Here is a 19,259-nt window from a genome sequence, read left to right on the forward strand (position 1 = left end):
TAAAAGCTTTTAGGGGGATGGGACTTGATAATTTAAGAGTATAAAGGGGATCTGGAACCAAAAAGTTTGAAAACTGCTGGGACAGTGGATAGAGAACTATCCTTTAAGCCAGGAAGATCTGAGTTCAAGCCATATTTCTGATGAATACTGGCTATAGGACCCTTAATAACTCTTCTAACTTCTTGGTGCTCTATCCCCATGGTACTGTACTCAAAATGGGCAGCTGGGTGGCTCAGTGGATAGAGTGTCAGGCCTAGAGTCAGGAAAACTCATCTTCCTGAGTTCAAATTTCGCCTCAGACACTTACTAGCTAAGCTATCCTGGGCAAGTCACTTAACCCTGTTTGCCTCAGTTTCCTCATCTGTAAAATGAGCCAGAGAAGGAAATGGTAAAGTACTCCAGTATCTTTTCCAAGAAAACCTCAAATAGGGTCATGAAGACCTGGATACGACTGAACACATCAAACTCATAATAGAAACAGAGGCAACTACGCTGCACACATGGATCCCTGCAGGTTGCATGTTGACTTAGAAAACCACACACATTTATATATATATATTTCTTTTTGTATTACTGTATCAACATGTTAACATCAGATAAGAACTTCATTTTAATCTGGTTCAGGCCACACACAAGAGTATTGTGGGCTATATATTTGACACTTCTATTGCAGAAAACTTTCTAAGCCTTTAAGTAGCAGAGAAGGTACTGACCTACATTGGTAAAGGGAATGCGTTACCTTATGGGAGCTCCCTATACCAGTGGAATGACAAGTCCATTCCTCATCCCTGACCATCCCCCTATGCTCTGTTTAAGAAGGCAGGGAAGAGTTTATAACCTACTTTAGACAGAGTTCCAACCAAAATGATTTTTAAAAGGTTTTTTTTGGGGGCAGTCAGATAAGTAGTACAACAGATAGAGTTTTGGCCCTTGGAGTCAGGATGACCTGAGTTCAAATTCGGCCTCAGACACTTGACACTTACTAGCTGTGTGACCCTGGACAAGTCACTTAACCCTGACTACCTCACCAAAAAGCAAAAAAAAAAAAGGTTTTTTTTAAAGGAGTAAGCTTCATTTACTTGGAAATTTAAATTAGGAAGAATATTTCTCAAAGATGCTACGTAAATGAAGCATTATCACACCTGCTTCTTACTAAGACGCCAAACACAGGGTTAAGATCAAGTTTTTTTCTGAGGGCAGTTCTTCAGCAGGTATATTATTTTGGTAGAAAGAGATCATTTCCAGTTCACAAAAGGGAAAAATACAAATATGCTACCAAGAAGTGACTAGAAGGCTCCAAGATGAGGCAATTGTAGAGCATGCAGGAATATCATCCTCTTTTTAACTCAACCCTCTTTTTAGCCACTAACCTCCATTAATAATTATTTTAAGTATAATGGTATTATGTTGTTACTTATAACCATGCTGGGCTTCAGTTCAAAATTAACCAAAGTTATAATTTAGAGCTAACATTTTTTTTCCAACTCTGAAAAAAATGATGGAAAATACATGCTACTGTTCTTCAGCTACATTTTTAAGGTGCTGACTGCTGCCTTTTCTTTACTGAATTCATTTGCTTCTAATTAAATACTAAAAAATATAATTATTATATTTCTCTCCCCAGGAACTCAGAACTCTTCTCCAAAACTCAGAAATTACAATCCTACTTGAAACAGAATCCTTTTCAACTCCTCTATCAAACTAATTAAATGCCATACCACATGATCTTAATTTCTACAGCTCCTAATTTTCACAAACTACAATGGAACAGAAAAGGCAACATGAAACCTTGAGAAAGTGGAGAAAATAGAAGCCATAATATGAGAGTGAAGAATTTATGATACCTTGTCTTTGGATGAAGATTCTGAGCAGTGGGTTTGCACTGGAGACAGCCTTGAAGAAGTTGTCATCGTTATTGATGGGCAGCAGGTCACCGTGCACATCGGCATACCCAATCATCACATCCATGTTGGAGATGTGATGGATGTGAAGGATAAGCTTGTAGAAGTCTTCAAACTTCCCAGGTTTATAACGGTCCAAAGAAAATCTTCGAAACTCGGCCCCAAACTACAATAAGAAAGAGAAGACGGTGAGTAGGCAGTAAGTGAGTGGACATGTGATGGGAACAGAATAAGCATTTACATGGCACCTACTATGGGCCAGGCACTGTGTTACCCTCTTTACCAGTATTATCCCATTTGATCTTCACAACTCTGCAAGGTAGTTGGTGTTATAATCCCCATTTTATAGTTGGGAAAATGGTGGCAGACACAGCTAGTAGGTGTCTGAGGTCACATATGAACTCAGGTCTTGTTTGTGTTTTGTTGTTGCTGCTTTTTGTTTGTTTGTTTTGTGCTTTTTGGTGAGGCAATTGGAGGTAAGTGACTTGCCCAGGGTCACACAGCTAGTGTCAAGTGTCTGAGTCCAGATTTGAACGCAGGTCCTCCTTACTTCAAGGCCAGAGCTCTATCCACTGCGCTACCTAGCTACCCCAAACTCAGGTCTTCTTGACTCCAGGCGCAGCACTCTATCCACTGTACCACTCAGCTGCCATCTGGTTTGTGCTTGCTATTATCCTCTGTTTTTCAGAGGTACAGGAAGGCATGGAAAGAATCTATGTTCTTGGGGCACAGCTATCTATCTATGCAAGAGAGACAGTACATTACTAACATGCATTTAAAAGCAAGTTTAATGAAGCCTTATTTACTGGCATAGTAGTAATTTGCTATGCAAAATGTTAGTCTTTCCCTTCCTAACTAGGTTGACCTAGCAGATGCATACACTGACCCCAGTTTAGGGTTTGGCTGGGTGGATGTTCACTGTCACAGACGCTGAATTCCCTTGGATGGAGTCCAATTATTACAGCATCAAGTAGTAGCCTAGTCAGTGCCATACTTCAAGGATATGGAAGCTAGGTAGCATAGCTCTAGACCTGGAATTAGGAAGATTTGAGTTCCAAGTCCAGCCTCAGGCAACTTCCTAGCTGGTAACCCTAGGCAAGTTACTGAACGTCTCCCAGCCTCAGTTTCCTCACTTGTAAAATGGAGATAATAACAGCACTTCCCAGGGTTGTTGTAAGGACCAAATGAGATAATATTTGTAAAGTACTCTAGGACGCAGGTGATAGTCCAGAGACCACCTTTTCTGTCACCAACATGGTAATGAACTTCTTCCAACGTAGCTAGCTCATCATCATTCCTCACATAGAACGCTTGTTGATGGACTGATTGATCCTCAGAACATACATACATAGTCACAAGACCTGTCCAAGAAGCTAGTACAGCTTTCCAGAAGCCAGGGTCTCCTCTCTTTGCAAAGGTAGGGGATTTGGGGTGTCAAGCGCTGCATATATTGTCACAATCAGATGCTGTGTTGGCTTGTTTTTTGCTAAAGTGGGTTTTTAAACTTAATTTTTTTTTAATAAGGGCACATGGGAAGGGTACCTTTAGATATGTGAAGGTGATGTAAAAAGGAAAGATTATTTTTTTTAAGAAGCCAGGATCACCTCTCTTCCAAGATAAGGCAAAAGTGGGATTTCAGTTGATTGTGTAACGACCATAAAAATAGTAATAACTTGCATCTGTAGAATAATGCATTACAAAACACACTCATATACATATAAAATAGACTCATGGAATGTCAGCCAGTCCCCTCCTTTTACAAATGAGGAAACTGATTCCCATTATGTGCAGACAAAGGCAATGCATCCATAATGAGGTCTAGGGTTCACATGCAGATGTGCATTATTGTCCGTGGTCCAGGTTGGCTAAAGGTAATTTAACTCGTTCAAAATCTGCCTTATATAGCCCCTTGACTCTCCCCAATCCTTCCCCTACCTGCTAACCTAAAGGGAGCTGTCCCTTTGGAATGGGGCAACAGGAGGCCTTTAGCCAAATTTCAGCACTAATAAAACTCATCTTAAGTTAAATTTTCACCACAGCAGATGTTATTATGGACTGCCCTATGTTTAGGAAATGCCCCCAAAAGGAACCAAGGAAACAGGCAGCTGCATCTGCAGGTTCAAGTTCTGGAATTATTTCAGAGCAGTCCCTGGTGTAAACCGTCTACGATCAGAAATGTATTGAGGTCACAAACAGAAGCCTCAACCTGGCTGCCTAAGTTGCTGATCAAGCTAGAAAAGCAACAAGAAACAATGCTGGTCAGTCTCACTCTTTCTGATTCCTGCTAACAAGACGTTTCAGAAAACTATGCACCAAATGTTCCAAAATTTAAATGATTGTTGTTTTGTTTTGTTTTGGGTCAAAGGTAAAGTTTGTCGGAACAAAAAACCCCACTTCCTTTCAAAATAGCACACCAAGATGTCAAAGATACTGTTGAGAGTGTGATCCCTTCAAGAGGTAGGGAGAGAAAAGCATTCGAGGTGCTCGTGTGAAGGACTTTATCTTCAGATTGCACAGCAAGAGAGGCTGTTGTTTTCCACTATTAACTTCCAGCAGGAAATTATTAAGAAATGGGTCAACCCCGAGATGCAGTATGGCACAGTGGATGGAGTACAGAAGTGGATTCAAATCTGGCCTCTGACACATACTAGCTGCGTGATCCCGGGCAAGTCACTGCTCAGAGCTTCCAGACAACTTATAAGATTATAAAGTTAAGGAATTGCAGTTCTCTGTCAGTGGAGGAAATTTCCACACCAGGAATTTGTTGTTCAGTCATGTCCAACTCTTGTGTAACCCTGTGGACCATCTGTTCGTGGGGTTTTCTTGGGAAAGATACTGAAGTGTTTTGCCATGTCCTTATCCAGTGGGTTAAGACGAACAGAAGTTGTGATTTGCCCAGGGTCACACAGTGAGTGAGGATGTGTCTAAGGTCAGTCACACAGCTGGCTGGCAAAGTGGATAGAACACTGGATTTGGAATCAGAAAGACTGATAAGACTGTGTGACCCTGGACAAGTCACTTTACTCTGTATGCCTCAGTTTCCTCATCTGTAAAATGAACTGGAAAAGGAAATGACAAACCACTCAATTATCTTTGCCAAGAAAACCCAAAAATGGGGTCACAAAAAATTGGATATAACTAAAAAGGGACTGAAGGGACAGCTAGGTGGATGGAGCACTGGCCCTGAAGTCAGGAGGCCCTGAGTCCAAATCTGGCCTCAGACCAAACACTTGACACTTAAAGGGACTGAACAACTTCCTCATTCCAGGCCCACAGCTCTATCCACTGAGCCATCTAGCTGCCTCTAATTATTATTATTATTATTATTATTATTATTAAGGGTAATAATAATAACTAGAAGTTTACAAAGTGCTTTGCATGTTATCTCATTTGGTGCCTACACCAGTAAAATCATAGGTGTAATCTGTGTTAAAAAGTCATCATGATAAGCAGTGGGAATCTGAGAATCCAGTAGAATATAAACACCTCAAGGGCTAGAACTATTTAGTTGGTTTTTTTCTTTTCAAATATAGTATTACCAGTGCCTTGCGCACAGTAAACACTTAATAAATGTTTATCCACTTGAACAACACCAAGTGGTATGAGCATAGAGGAAGGTCGAAGATACTCTTGTAAAATAACTGGGAGGACAGCAGTTCAGCTTTCCATAAATGCCCAAAATGCCATAGGAAAAGGAAAGGAAAACGCAAAGAATCACAGACCAGCAGCCATGGATATTCCTGCCTATGCTGCAAACTGGGATAACGACTGGAGGCTAAGAGGAAGCCTCATTCTCAGTCTAATTCCTCCAGAGAAAACACAGGATATGACACCTCAACCCATCTAACAGGTGGAGCAAGCTTTTCTGGCCCCTGGTTCGTCCTTCAGTGTTTGTGGGATAATTGGTAAGGAGGGCAGAGGGCAAGCACTCACTGAACAGGGCAGAACTTGTACCTGCCCCCTTGCTACATCCCTCCCTTTGGTCTGTTCTTCCCGTCCTCCTTCTTCCGCTCCCACCCCCAATCAAACCATTTTAGCTGAAGAGACTATTCCTTCCTCACTGCCACCCAAAATAATGTTGCTCTTTTGAATGTCAGGCACAGCAAATATTCTATTTCCTCTCTTCCATCTCTGTACACTCCCAAAGTTATTTATGTGAACCCAACTTGAATTTAGCAGTCGCCTCATTAACCTAGAAAACCTTTTCTGTCAATAAGAGAATATCATTATTCCCTATTTTCATCTCAAACATTGCAAAGGATATATTTTTGAATGCTTCCTTCTCCAAGTCCTAACTTGTTTCTCTAAAAATGGCAGGGACTCTATTTAAACTTACCGTCATATGAATCTGCCCTGTGGGGAATCTCAACAACTCCTATTCCAGGCCTCTGTGGGCTGTAGCAACTAGAAATTCTTTTAATAGAATCACACTGTGGCAGAATTTGAAGGTCTACTTGAGACCACCTAGTTCAAACTCTCCATTTGATAAATCAAGGATTGGGTCCGGCATGTCATAGACCATTCAATGGCAGGGCCTAAACTAGAACCCAAGAGTGCCATTGCAGAATCTTTTCCACAATTCAATGTGCCTTTTTTTCCCTTAAAAAATGGGTTTTGGGGGCAGCTAGGTGGTGCAGTGGATAGAGCATTGGCCCTGGAGTCTGGAGGACCCGAGTTCAAATGCAGCCTCAGACACATAACACTAACTGTGTGACTCTGGGCAAGTCACCTAACCACCATTCCCCCCCCCCAAAAAAAATGGGCTGTTGAAACTTTTTTTTTAATGCAGAGAACAGAAATAAATTCAGAAGGAAAGAGACAAGCAGGACAGCTTTAAAACTATGTTGAATTTAATATATAGGTTTGTTTTTGTTTTTTTTTTTAATAAGAAGTTACTGGACATTCACGGTTTCATATATAATCCTTTTTTCCGTTCTACTTTGCATATGGAAATTTTTTTGGTTCTTAATTTCAGAATAAAACAAATAAAATTTAATTTAAAAGGAAAAAAATAATACCTCTTAAGCATCAACTGTAAAAATGAAAGTGTTGGGCCACAGGCAGGACTACAGAGTGGAAAGAGAGTGCTCAATGTGTAGTGGGTACAAATTTCAGCTTGGATACTTATTAGCTGTGGGACCTTGTTTGCTCATCTTTAAAATGAGGAGGAGACTGGATTCGATGACTTCTAAGATACCATCTAGTTCTAAATCTATACTCCTAGGATTAGGTCTCCTTCTAAGGTCTCCTTCTGCTCTAAATCTGTAGTCTTATCATCTAAAATCATCCCAGACTAAACAAGGTGTTTTGGGATTGGAATTGGTAAATCCAGCAACCACTCCCCTCCCCATGCCCCCAGTCAATCCCTCTAGCACTAGGCCTTTTCATCTACTCCCAGAGCTTATCAACTCCAGGCAGATGATTCCCACATTGTTATCTTTAATCTAGACCTGAGTCCCAGTCTCTAGTTTCCAGACACCTCCTAAATTCCTCCCTCTGGTTGTACTATCCACACCTCAAGCTCAAAACTGAGCCCATAATCTGAGCCTCCCCTTTTCTGATGTGGTATTATTATTTTACTAAGGACCAAAGGCTCCGAACCTTAGAATAATTTTTGCCTCTTCCTTCTCCTCCCACAACCAGTCACCAAGTTCTATTGATGCCACCTCTCCATCTCTTCTCTCTGTTCAGTTCCCAATGGCACCACCCTGGTTTAGGCCCTCATTATCACCTGCCTAAACTATTATAATAACATTCTAACATCTTCCTGCCTCCACTCCAGTGGCCTCCCCCAAATCTTTTATACCATTGCCAGAATTTTTTCTGTTATGCCTTTTTTTTTCATGTTATGCCTTTAACTTAATTTTTCTTATGCCTTTACTTTAAAAAAAAAAACAACTTCAGTATGTTCCTATTGCTACTGAAGTAAAGTCAGACTTCTCTGCTTGGCTTTCAATGCCCTCTATCATCTTGTCCCACCCTACCTTCCTAGTCTTAGCTCATATTGCTCCTACCCATTCACTCTGGCTCTAGCCAAACTGGTCTGAACTATCTCTACCCCACTCCAGCATATCATATACTTGCTTCCTTCTCTGCTTTTGCTCAAGCTGTTCCTATGCCTGGAATGTTCTCTCAACCCTCTCCACCTACTCAAAAAACTCTTGTGGATCCCTATTATTTTTAGGATCAGTCAGTCAACAAATATTTTTTAAGTAGTTATGTGTCACAAAGTATACTAGGTGCTTGGGACACAAAGGGAAGCAAAAGGCAGCGTCTGCCCCCGTGGAGTTCACGATTTAATGGAGGAGACAAGCAAATAGACAGTTATCCCTTCCACATCTCTATTTTCCCCATTGTGGTTTTGATGTATTGAGGGTCACCATAAGAAATTAAATCGGAATTGTGGGGGAGTTTTGTGGAAGCCACAGACAACAAGGGAAGGCCAGCAGATGACACAGAAAAAGCTTAGAATTTCAGAAATGCATGAAATATATGTATAGTGTTACATAATATCAACCAAAATTTATAATAAGGTACTATAAACACCCCATGAAAGAAAAAGAAAAAGAAAAAATTAAAGCTTCTTCTTTGGTTCAAAGGGAGGACAAAAAATTTTACATGGATTATCCCCTAATGTGGAAGGGAAAACTGTATATAAATAAGCTATATACAGAATAAGTCGGAAATACTTAAGACAACCAGGTAACTGGTTGTGGGAGGAAAGAGAAGAAGCAAAAATTGAAATTCAAGAAGACTCTATTCCCTTCTATCACTTGCAGTCTCTCCCTAGGTTTTGTATTGCCTCTAGAATAAAATGCAAAATCCTCTGGAATCTAAAGCCCTTCACAATCTGTCTCCAGTCTATCTTTCCAGATTTATTACACATTGCTTCCCAAAATGCATTCAAAAGTCCGCTCGAACTTGCTCTATTTCAGACAGGATATTACAATTCCCCATTTCCATGCTTTTGCCCAGACAGTCCTCCCTCTCATCTGAAATACACTCCTTTGTCACCTCTATTAGAATCCCTAAATTGTTTTAAAAACTCAGCTCAGGCACTTTCTAGATTCCCTAGAGGGCAAAGGGTCCCCCCACCTCCCCCTCCACTAAGCACCACATATTGACTTTGTACACACCTCCTATTTACTTATATGCCAGTCACCTCTTTTTGTCTTTGTAGCCTCAGGGTCTAGCACAGAGCCCAGCCTAAGGTGGCCTAAATTACTTTCTAAATGTTTAATCTCATCAGAGTTTAAGTCCATGCTAACAGACTCCTAAATCTTTATCCTTAAACTTCATCTCTCCCCTCAACTTTAGTCTCCAGATTGCTGTCAGATGGACTTCATCTCCATCTCAACAATCCAAAATGGAACCTCTTACATTTCCCACAGGTTCATTCCTCTTCCACATGCCTCCATTTCTGTGGGTGATATAGCAATCCTATCACTCAGGTTTGAAGCCGAGGGAGAGTCACCCTTAATTTTTTCACATTCTTCAATCTCCATATCCAGCCAGTTGCCAAGTCTCATAGAACTTAATTCCACATCTCTGGAATCTCTCCCCTTCAGCTTTAACACAGTCACTACCTGATTCATACATGACCTCATCGCCTCTTTCCTGGCCTACCTCTGATAGCTTCCTAATTGGTCTCCCTGACTCCATCCAGTCTCTCCTCTCTCCAGTCCTCCACAGAACAGCCAAGTGAATGAATATTCCCAAAATACAGAATTGACCATATTACCCTCCTACACCCAAAAATTCAAGAAAGATCCTCAGCCTGGAATTTAAAGCTCTTCACAGTAAGGTTCCCACCTAACCTTCCCATAATGTATTCATATTCTCTCTCTCTCTCTCTCTCTCTCTCTCTCTCTCTCTCTCTCTCTCTCTCTCACACACACACACCTATTAGCTGTTTGCTATAAATGGCACATATGTGTGTACGCATCCTACACTAGTAATCTTCCAGATATGAAATTAATTCCTTCCTCACTATGTTTCTAAAATACCTCTTTGTTGTTTAGTCATTCAGTGCTTGACTCTGTGACCGTGTGGACCTTTGTCCATGGGGTTTTCTTGGCAAACCACTGCCATTTCCTTTTTCAGTGTGTCCCCATTTTACTAATGTGGAACTGAGGCAAATAGGGGTTAAGTGACTTGCCCAGGGCCACATAGCTATTAAGTGTCTGAGGCTGGATTTGAATTCAGATCTTCTTGGCTCCAAGCCTGGTGCTCTATCCAGTATGCCACCCAACTGCCCTCTAGAATACTTAGCTTTCTTCAAAACATGATCAGGTACCGAGTCTTACTCAAAGTCTTTCCTGATCTTCCCAGTAATTAGCACCTTCCTTCCTGAAATTTCTTGATATTGTCAACCTCATTTTACAGATGAAAAAAAAAGAGAGAAAACCAGAGAACTGACTTTTTAACTTTCACAATTTTTAAAGTGCTTTTATCTCATATCATTTGATCCTCACAACAATCCCATGAGACAGGCACTAAAGATATTATTTCCACTTTACAGATGAGAATGTTGAGACATAAAGAAATTAAATGACTTGCCCATGACCATATGAATGAGGGCTCTAGAATCAGGAGCTTTGGGTCATTTTCCACCTTTGTGCCCTTAGCACCTAGAACAGTGCCTTACATACTTTTAGGATGTTTCTTGAATTTACTCAAAATGTTTCCATCTTACATATTCCCCCAACCTCAACCCAAATTGTCAATCTCAGGTTCATGCTCATCTATTTATCTGTCAGTTTTTAGTGGTTCTTAGATTTATGAGATGTTATTACTCTCCTCTGATGGAAAAAGTCCCTGGTTTCTACAATTTCCTCCCCTCCCCCAAGAAAAAAACCTACCAGGTTTTGTCTTTAACTCATATCATAATGATTAAAACTTTCAAACCTGTATGTTTATACTGTACATTTTATACTGTTTATATGTTCAACCTGAGCTGTATCATTCTAGATCTCTTCTATTTTTTTTCCTTTTTTTTTTTTGCTTTTTAGACAATTGGGGTTAAGTGACTTGTCCAGGGTCACACAGCTAGTAAGTGTCAAGTGTTTGGTCTGAGCCCGCATTTGAACTCAGGTCCTCCTGACTTCAGGGCCGGTGCTCTATGCCCTGCAGCACCTAGCTGCCCCTCTAGATCTCTTCTAGCAGTGCAGAAATGCAAGCCACTTCTGGGGACTAGTAACCATTAGTTAACTTCATCTGGCTAAAAAATAACATTACTAATATTAATGACTTATTTGTTTTCCTCCTCCTTTACACTGTCACCAACCCCATAAGATTCAACTCAGTTTTTCCCTTCTCTTATCTACCAGCAAATCAGTTTATTTAATGAAGGTCAAATAATTTTCTTCAAGGGCTACAGAGAGAATTCATAAACAAAATTTGTGTCACCTTGCTTACTTAATCTGTGCCCTCTGTTAGCTAAAGAAACCATAGCTGACATAAAGCTTAATATAGTCTCAAAGAAGTTCCAACCAAGCAGTATCTATGGCTAACACCATCCAAAAAAGGGATGTGGGGAATGAAAAGGTATTATTTTTTATCATTATTTCCAGCCAAGAGAAAACAAAAATCTCCAGGTAGAAGAATTCAACTCCGGCATTTTGAGTAGGCCTCTACTACTAATCTCAGAAGTCTTTTCCTGGTTTTAAAAATACATGTGAACATAATAAAATGAAGTGATCATTGTTCTTCATCCCCCAAATCACAGAAGGATTCATCTTCCCCCCATCTTTGGCAACACTAGCAAATTTCATTCTGACAAATATCAAAATAGAAATAATTAGAACAAAAAAGAAATGCCCGTCATCACACTCTCTGTCATAGAACTACAGGGTGGAGGTAGACGGGCCACTGGCTGGAGGACACCCTCCTTCACATCCACAGCTGGCTCTGAGGCTGGATCAGAGGTGTGACTCTAAAGTGGAATTATCCTCCAGTTTAAGGATCCTTAAGAGACTTCTACTTGGCTGCAGGAGAATTAGGAGAGGATTTAGGGAAGGCAGCCTGGAAGAGGATGCCAACTAATACTGTTTCTCTTGATGCCTGGCTGACTGGATGGTATATGCTGTTTTGTGGTAGGATTCCAAAGCCAGGGTGGATGGGGTTTGGCAGCTCTAGGAGTCAGCAGCAGACAGCCTTCTACAACCAAACTCTGCCCCAGCAGGAAAATTGTTTCTAAGATGACCTGAGGTCATCTTTCAGTTTGGCCATAAAGCTAAGATTCTAACAAAATAAACAGAATAGAAAATTAGCACAGAGCCTCAATGCCTCTGACCAATATGTGTTCCTCAAAAAAAATTCTACAACAGATTACATGGGCGCAGGAAGAAGTAAGGTGGGCTGGCAGAGGTAGGCAGGGCAGATGTGGACAGACAGGAGAGAGAGAGAGAGAGAGAGAGAAAGAAAGAGAGAAGAGAGAAGAGAAAAGAGACTGGGAGAGTAGGGGAAGCAGACACAAAAAGGGACAGAGACAGAGACACACAGAGATAGACAAACACAGATAAACTGAGACATTGAAGCAAGGTGAGGACAGAGTTACAAGAATAACTCCAGAAGCCACAAAGAACAATTCCGTATTTACTTATTAGCCACAGACATAAACTGGAACAAAATGCCAATCCATGTGGTCGGTGTATAAATTAGCTTCATACACAATGCACCAGTGTCTGGCACACAGTAGGCCCTCAAGTTCTATTTGTAAATAGAACTGTGGCTTAAAAATTGGGTGAGGCAGAGTGTCTTTTACACTTACAGTAATATCCTCACCCATCTCTTTCCCTCAGCTCGGAAGGACAAAGCCTTAAAATTTACATGGACAAAGGCAGTGTCTTTTTTAGATTACATTGTTAAATGTCAATCTCCTAATTAAAAAAAAAAAGACAAAAGCTGATGTGGTCTTAACGACAACATAATAAACACTAGAACAGATTGGGCTCTCTAGCAGGACCTCCCCTCATTATAAACAAAAGGACCTCGTTTAGACCTACTGACTCAACTAGGAAGTGAAGCAAAGGAAGCTTACCTACTTATCAAATTCGGATTGAACAGAGAAGGTGGAGAAATATCAGCACGGGGCGGGGGGGGGGGGGGGAGGGAACAAAAACAACACATCTTTTGTTCTAAGGACTTTTCAGACAAGTGGAACTATTCCTTTTTTTTTTTAATAACAAGAGCTTTTAATTAAATAGTAATATAACTAAAGAACAGAACATTTTCCTCATAAACTTTGGGCTCAATCTCCTATGAATATTATACATTCATTGATGAGAGGGAGACCTTCATAGGAAATGTGTGGCCTATCAACACATGGGGCAGCTAGGTGGTGGAGTGGATAGAGCCCTGGGCTGGATATCAGGAAGACTCACCTTCATGAGTTAAAATCTGGCCTCAGACACTTGCTAGCTTGGGTGACCTTGGGCAAATCACTTAAGCCTTTTTGCCTCAGTTTCCTCATCTGTAAAATGAGCTGGAGAAGGAAATGGCAAACCACTCTAGTATCTTTGCCAAGAAAACCCCAAATGGGGTCAAACAACTGAACAACAGCAAAAGAGGACAGAAATCCAACCTCCAGGTCACTCAACTCTTCATGGCAGCTCTGCCTGATTTCAGCTTCAAAGAACAAGATTCCCCTGAGCCAGGCACCCCCTGGTGTCTTCTCTTCCCCTGCCCCCATCCTTTTCCAGCTTCCTTTCATGTGTAGTCTTTTCCTATTAAGGAGGCAAGGGCTGTCTTTTTCCAATTTGTATCCTAGGGCTTAACACAATGCCTGGCTAAGTAGGTACTTAATAAATGTTTATTGTGTGATATCATAGACTCCTTTGCCAGCCTGGTGGAGCTACCAGAATAGGTTGTTGCCTACATTCATAATTCAAAAAAGTGCTAAATTTCAGTTACAAGTTAGTGAAAAGAAGTAAATTTTTTGCATACAAGTTCACAGATTCCCTGAAATGAATACATCAAAGCCCAGATTAAGAACTCTTGACTTAAAGGTACTTCCACACCCCCTTTATACCAGCTTGTCCCCCTCAGCCACATCTCAAGCATCAGTAGGACCAATCAGGGAACCAACTGAAACCTGGCTTTCCCCTGAAGACACCATATGTCCTGACACCCTCACAAAAGTGAGATGTTCCTCTGCTGCATTGGTCCTCTTTGAAAAACAGTGGACTCAGGGGCAGCTAGGTGGCGCAATGAAGTCAGGAGGATCTGAGTTCAAATGCGGCCTCAGACCAAACACTTGACACTTACTAGCTGTGTGACCCTGGGCAAGTCACTTAACCCCAATTGCCTAAAGAAATCCCACCCCCCCAAAAAAGAAAGCCCTCAAAGGACTCCTTGCTCCCCAACAGGCTTTGTTCTCTGCTGCCACCACTCAGCAATCTCCCTTTGAAAGTTCATTCCTCTCGTAGGAATTTAAAGCCCAGTTCCAGCACATCTCTCTTAGCTGAACACACATTAATCCCCTAACACACTTTAACTAAATTGTTCTCTTTTATCTGTACAGAACACGCCATCTTTCACCTCCATAGCGTTGCACAGCTTGTTTGCCGGACTTGACATAATGATTATCCTCCACATTTTGGAGCCCCTATCTGCCTCTTATAAGGAGTCTTTCCTGATTCCTCCTGAGTCCTCTCCCATGGCCTCTTTGTTAAAAAAAATCTTTCTATTTGTGTATATATTTTACAGTCACCTGTGCACATGTTGTTTTTGCTGTCTTCGAGTCATTTCAGTCATGTCAGACTCTCCATGCCCCTGTTTGGGATTTCTTGGCAAAGACTTTTGCCATTTTCTTCTGCAGCTTATTTTACAAATGAGGAAATAAGGCAAACAGGATTAAGTGACTTACCCTGAGTCACACAGCTAGTAAGTATCAGAGGCTAGATTTGAATTCAGGTCCTTCTGACTCTAGGGCTGGCCTTATTCACTGCACCATCTAGTTGCCCCAGTTTCTGGCATAGCAAGTGCTTAATAAATGTCTTTTGACTGAATTCTCCTGTCCTTTAAGCGTAGGTGACTCAAAAAATAAATGCCCTTGGTTCTTTCTTTCCCTCTATATTTTCTCCGTTAAAAATCTCTTCCTCTCCCATGGTTACAAATTATGAATTCCATGAAGATGACTCTACTGTATCTAGCCCCAGTCTCTCCCTTGAGCTCCCATTAAAAACCCAACCCAAGTGTTTAGGTATCTCCATCTGGCTGTCCCACCAGTACTTTAAATTAGCATCAGAGGCAGAATTAATAGTGTTTCCTACTAACCTTTGCCTCCACCTCCAAACTGTTAACAGCATCAAATGACAAATGGCAAATAACAGACATTTGACATCAACCCAGTTACCCAAAATTCTAGTCTTCTTTGACTCCTCCTTGCCCTCACTTTCCATATCCAATCCATTACCAAGTTCTGTTACTCCTACTACAATCTGTCAAAACTGTCCCCTCCTCTCTGTTCAAACTACCTTGACCCTAGTTTTGTAAGAACCTCCTCCCTGAACTTCCCACCTCCAGTATCTCCTCCCTCTCTAACACAGCCTTCACACAGCTGCCAGTGCAATCTTCCTCATGTTATTCCTCAGCAAAAACTTTCAGTGGTTCCCTGTAGCCTATAGGAAAAGTCAGCATTTAATAAAAAGCATTTACTAAACCCTAGGTGCCTGGCAGCTAGGTGGCACAGTGGATAGAGTGCCAGGCTTGACATCAAGAAGACCTGAGTTCAAATCCAGCCTCAGACATTTACCAGCTGTGTGACCCTGGGCACCTCACTTAACCCTGTTTGCCTCAGATTCCTCATCTGGAAAATAAGCTGGAGAAGAAAATGGCAAACCACTGCAGTATCTTCGTCAAGAAAATCTCAGTTGGGGTTACAAAGAGTAGGATATGTATGACTGAAACAACTGAACAACAAATGTATATAATTTATAAATAAGTAAATACATACATTTTTGGGGTCAAAAAATTCTGTAGTGATAGGGCTAAATGGTCAAAAAAGTTGCAAACCACTCTTCTAAATCACTTATTCAGTATTTACTGATTAACTAACATATGCAGAATCCTGGGAGAAAGAGGAGTCAGATAACATAGTGCCTGTTCCTAAGGAGTTTATAATACAGTAAAAGAAGGGAACATGCATGTACAGATAACTACCATAATACAAGAGATTACATAAGTGGTACAAATAAGTGTCACTGGTGTCCAGAGAGAAGAGAGAACGAGAGAAAGTATCATGGTGGAGGGAACATTTAATAATCAGGGCTTTGAAGGATAGAAAGAATTTGAAGACATGAAGGTGGCAAGGTAAGGCCAAAAAGAGGGTTCTAGTTAAAGAAAACAATATGAACCAAGAGCATGGCGACAGGAAAGTACGATTTATGTCTGTAGAATAGCATGTACTCTAAACTGGCTGACTCCATGTAGAGAAGTAATAGGTAATGAGGCCAGGCCAAAGAGACTGGTTGTTATTCAGTGGGATAATGGGAAGCTATTGAAAGTTTTTAAATGAAAGGAATGATACAACCCAAGTGACACTTTAAAAACTCATGAAATCTCTCTGGGCAATTATTAGCATAGTAGGTAGAATTCTGGACCTGGAATCAGAAAAACTAAATTCAAATTATGCTTTGGGAGCTTTGAAGCTGTCTGACCCTGGGCAAGTCACTTAACCTCTGTTTGCCTCAGTTTCCTCAACTGTATAACAGGGATGATAATGATAGCACCTACCTCACAGGGTTATTGGATCAAATGAGAATGATTATTTTAAAAATGAGGAGGAACTTAGCACAAAGTCTGGCACATAGTAGGTGCTATATTGATGTTGATTCTCTTCACTTCTCCTTCCTCTCCCCAGGGCCATCTGTAAAATGAGTAGGTTGGACCTGAGCTCTAATCTACTGAAACCAAATGGGAATCCATTTTAATAAAACTTCAGGCATGAGATAATAGGAATCTAAATTACTGTGGCAGCTCACAGTGTAAATGCTAAGGAAACAACAGATATTTTTAAGGAAGTTAGAAAACAGATTCTAGAAGCAACAAGATATAGAAGAGTAAAATTTCTAAAACTCTTCCTAAATAGAGCACTCTTCTCCTCTTTCAATATTTCCAAAACAAATCCTTAAATATTTAGTTTTCAAACTTTTAAAGAATTCAGAATTATAGTGCTGCTTCACTATTTAAAATGTTTTTTTAAAAAAAATTAATGGAATATTGGGTAACAAATATAATTTATACCAGTCACTTGCTTTGGGTTTTCAAAAAGTCAGCAGAAAAGTGTGTTTTCAAATCTATGCTATATACTACTGTGATTACAGTTGCAATTCAAAAGGCACCTTTTAAAACCTCCAGGTTAAAGTATATGTTTGTGGAGTGGTTAAAATAAACTGACATAATAAGGCCAGAGTGATAATCAACAAGTTTTTATATGCAACCTATAAAAACAAAAACAACCTTAAATAGCCAGCTCTCACTTTTTTCTATATAACTCTTAAGAGTAATGAAAACTGTGGACATCTGAATTCACTTTTACTCTGGCCTGTCTCCAATTCATTCATTGACTTCAAATCATACCATGAGAGGAAATACAAAGAAATCACTCTATAAATGAAGTCATTTGTGTGTGTGTGTAGACAAGAGGTAGAAAATTCATACTTACTTTGTTTAGGGAGCTATGGAGAACTCAGATATTTGAAGGAAATCTGGCATGGCCAGATAGGAACTTAGTCCACCACTTGGTAGCTTCTGGTTTGAACTAATTAATTACTCATGCTATCTTAATATGCTAAGCTCCACGATTTCTATGATGCTGAAATACTTCAAGTGTTGTCAACACAGACCTCGAAATTTGGTGCCTTGGAGCAAAACCTTGGCTGTTCTACCTTAGTTATGGGCTCTTTCCTCCTTTACAGAGGAGGAAAAAAGTTCAGTGATGTGAAGGGACTAGTCCATAGACACACAGGTGGTAAGTAGTGGTCAGGAGTGGTAGAAGAATAGATTCCCATACCCCCACACCCCCATTCCTTGATCAAGGCTCCCTTCTCTAAATCTCAACTATAAATTGTGATACACTACAGAACTTGGGAAGTCTGACAGGGAATAGACTGTATCAGTAGCAAGATACATGGTTGCTCACTTAGCTGCATGTCTACTTGGCACATGGTAGTGGTTAGTTGTCCTTTCTCAAAGAGGACCAAAGTGACATCACTATGTTAGAGTCAAGTTACAGTGTGTCAACTGTGGCTGATTGGACCAATATGAGCTCGGAATGCTCTACCACAGGTCAGGCACAAATAGTCCATGTGAACATTTGGGGTGAATTCTCTAAATCTGTGCATCTTGCCTTTCTTTTGAGCATGACTTAGACTATCTTAGACTATCAGTGGTTTGACCTTGAACCTGTGCCAGTGAAAACAGCATATTACTTTCATTTATGCATTTAATGGATTGAAGAAAAGAACATTTTCTCTCTGTACCTGCAGTAAGGGAGGGGAGTTGGATATACCTCGCCTAATATCTCCTGGGTTTGACACCATCATTATTGTTTATTCTTGTTCTCTAAAAGCAGAATCTTTTGATGGCTCCCTTAGGTGAAGTTGGGAACTATTTCTGTGTGCAGGATGCAGCAGTACCTTTTGAGAATGTGCCCGTTTTTTCCGGTGGATAGCCCAGTTTTGTTAAGTGACCACCTGGGTCAGTCCGAAGCAGGGGGGCTGCCCAGGGGGCCTGCAGTCACGGACTTGGATCATTTAAAGGGGATTCTCAGGCGGAGGCAGCTATACTGCAGGACTGGATTTCATTTAGAAATCTTCCCCAATGGTACTATCCAGGGAACCAGGCATTCTGAGCAGTCCTGTGCCAGTGTGTCTCATGTTACACCTAAGAAACAGAGACCTTGAGAGTGTCCCTATATCGCTTCTTCGGACCACCATGTGAGCGCTTGTCTAGTGTGAGTTCTCCATAAAATAGAGGGTGCACGAATCAAGCTAAGTTTGATAAATGTTTGTTGACTGATTAATCTCTCTCTATTTCTTAACCAGCTTATCTCACCTCCTAATTCCCTAGTCAACTCTGCTTATACTTTTGATACTGCTGAGAAAGGAGAGGTTTGGAAGCAAAAACCACAGTAGAAAGCAAGGCATATCAGTGGTAACAGACTCCAAAGACACTTAGAATAGGATACCTAGTGAGAGAAGCACAGCTTTATAATCTGTGGCCCCTTCTTCCCCTCACCCCGCCCCCTCCCACACACCACATAATCCTATAGAGACTGATTTTTGTCTATCCCCTGGGCATATGAGAAGAGCCCATCAAACTTTGGCTCAAGCAAACTAACACCAAGGGTTCAAA

At 40.8% G+C, this 19,259-nt stretch overlaps 1 protein-coding gene across 1 annotated transcript in view; it reads right to left on the bottom strand.

Moving 5' to 3' along the window:
- PARD6G (par-6 family cell polarity regulator gamma) overlaps positions 1 to 19,259 on the bottom strand; it is a 158,831-nt gene that overhangs the window by 111,849 nt on the left and 27,723 nt on the right. Inside the window, 1 exon segment of the mRNA XM_020986873.2 lies at positions 1,845 to 2,067. Within this exon segment, the coding sequence (XP_020842532.1) occupies positions 1,845 to 2,067 (223 nt within the window).

This window comes from Phascolarctos cinereus, unplaced genomic scaffold (assembly GCF_003287225.1).
Source record: "Phascolarctos cinereus isolate Bilbo 61053 unplaced genomic scaffold, phaCin_HiC Scaffold_4;HRSCAF=312, whole genome shotgun sequence".
In the NCBI taxonomy this organism is placed as follows: domain Eukaryota; kingdom Metazoa; phylum Chordata; class Mammalia; order Diprotodontia; family Phascolarctidae; genus Phascolarctos; species Phascolarctos cinereus.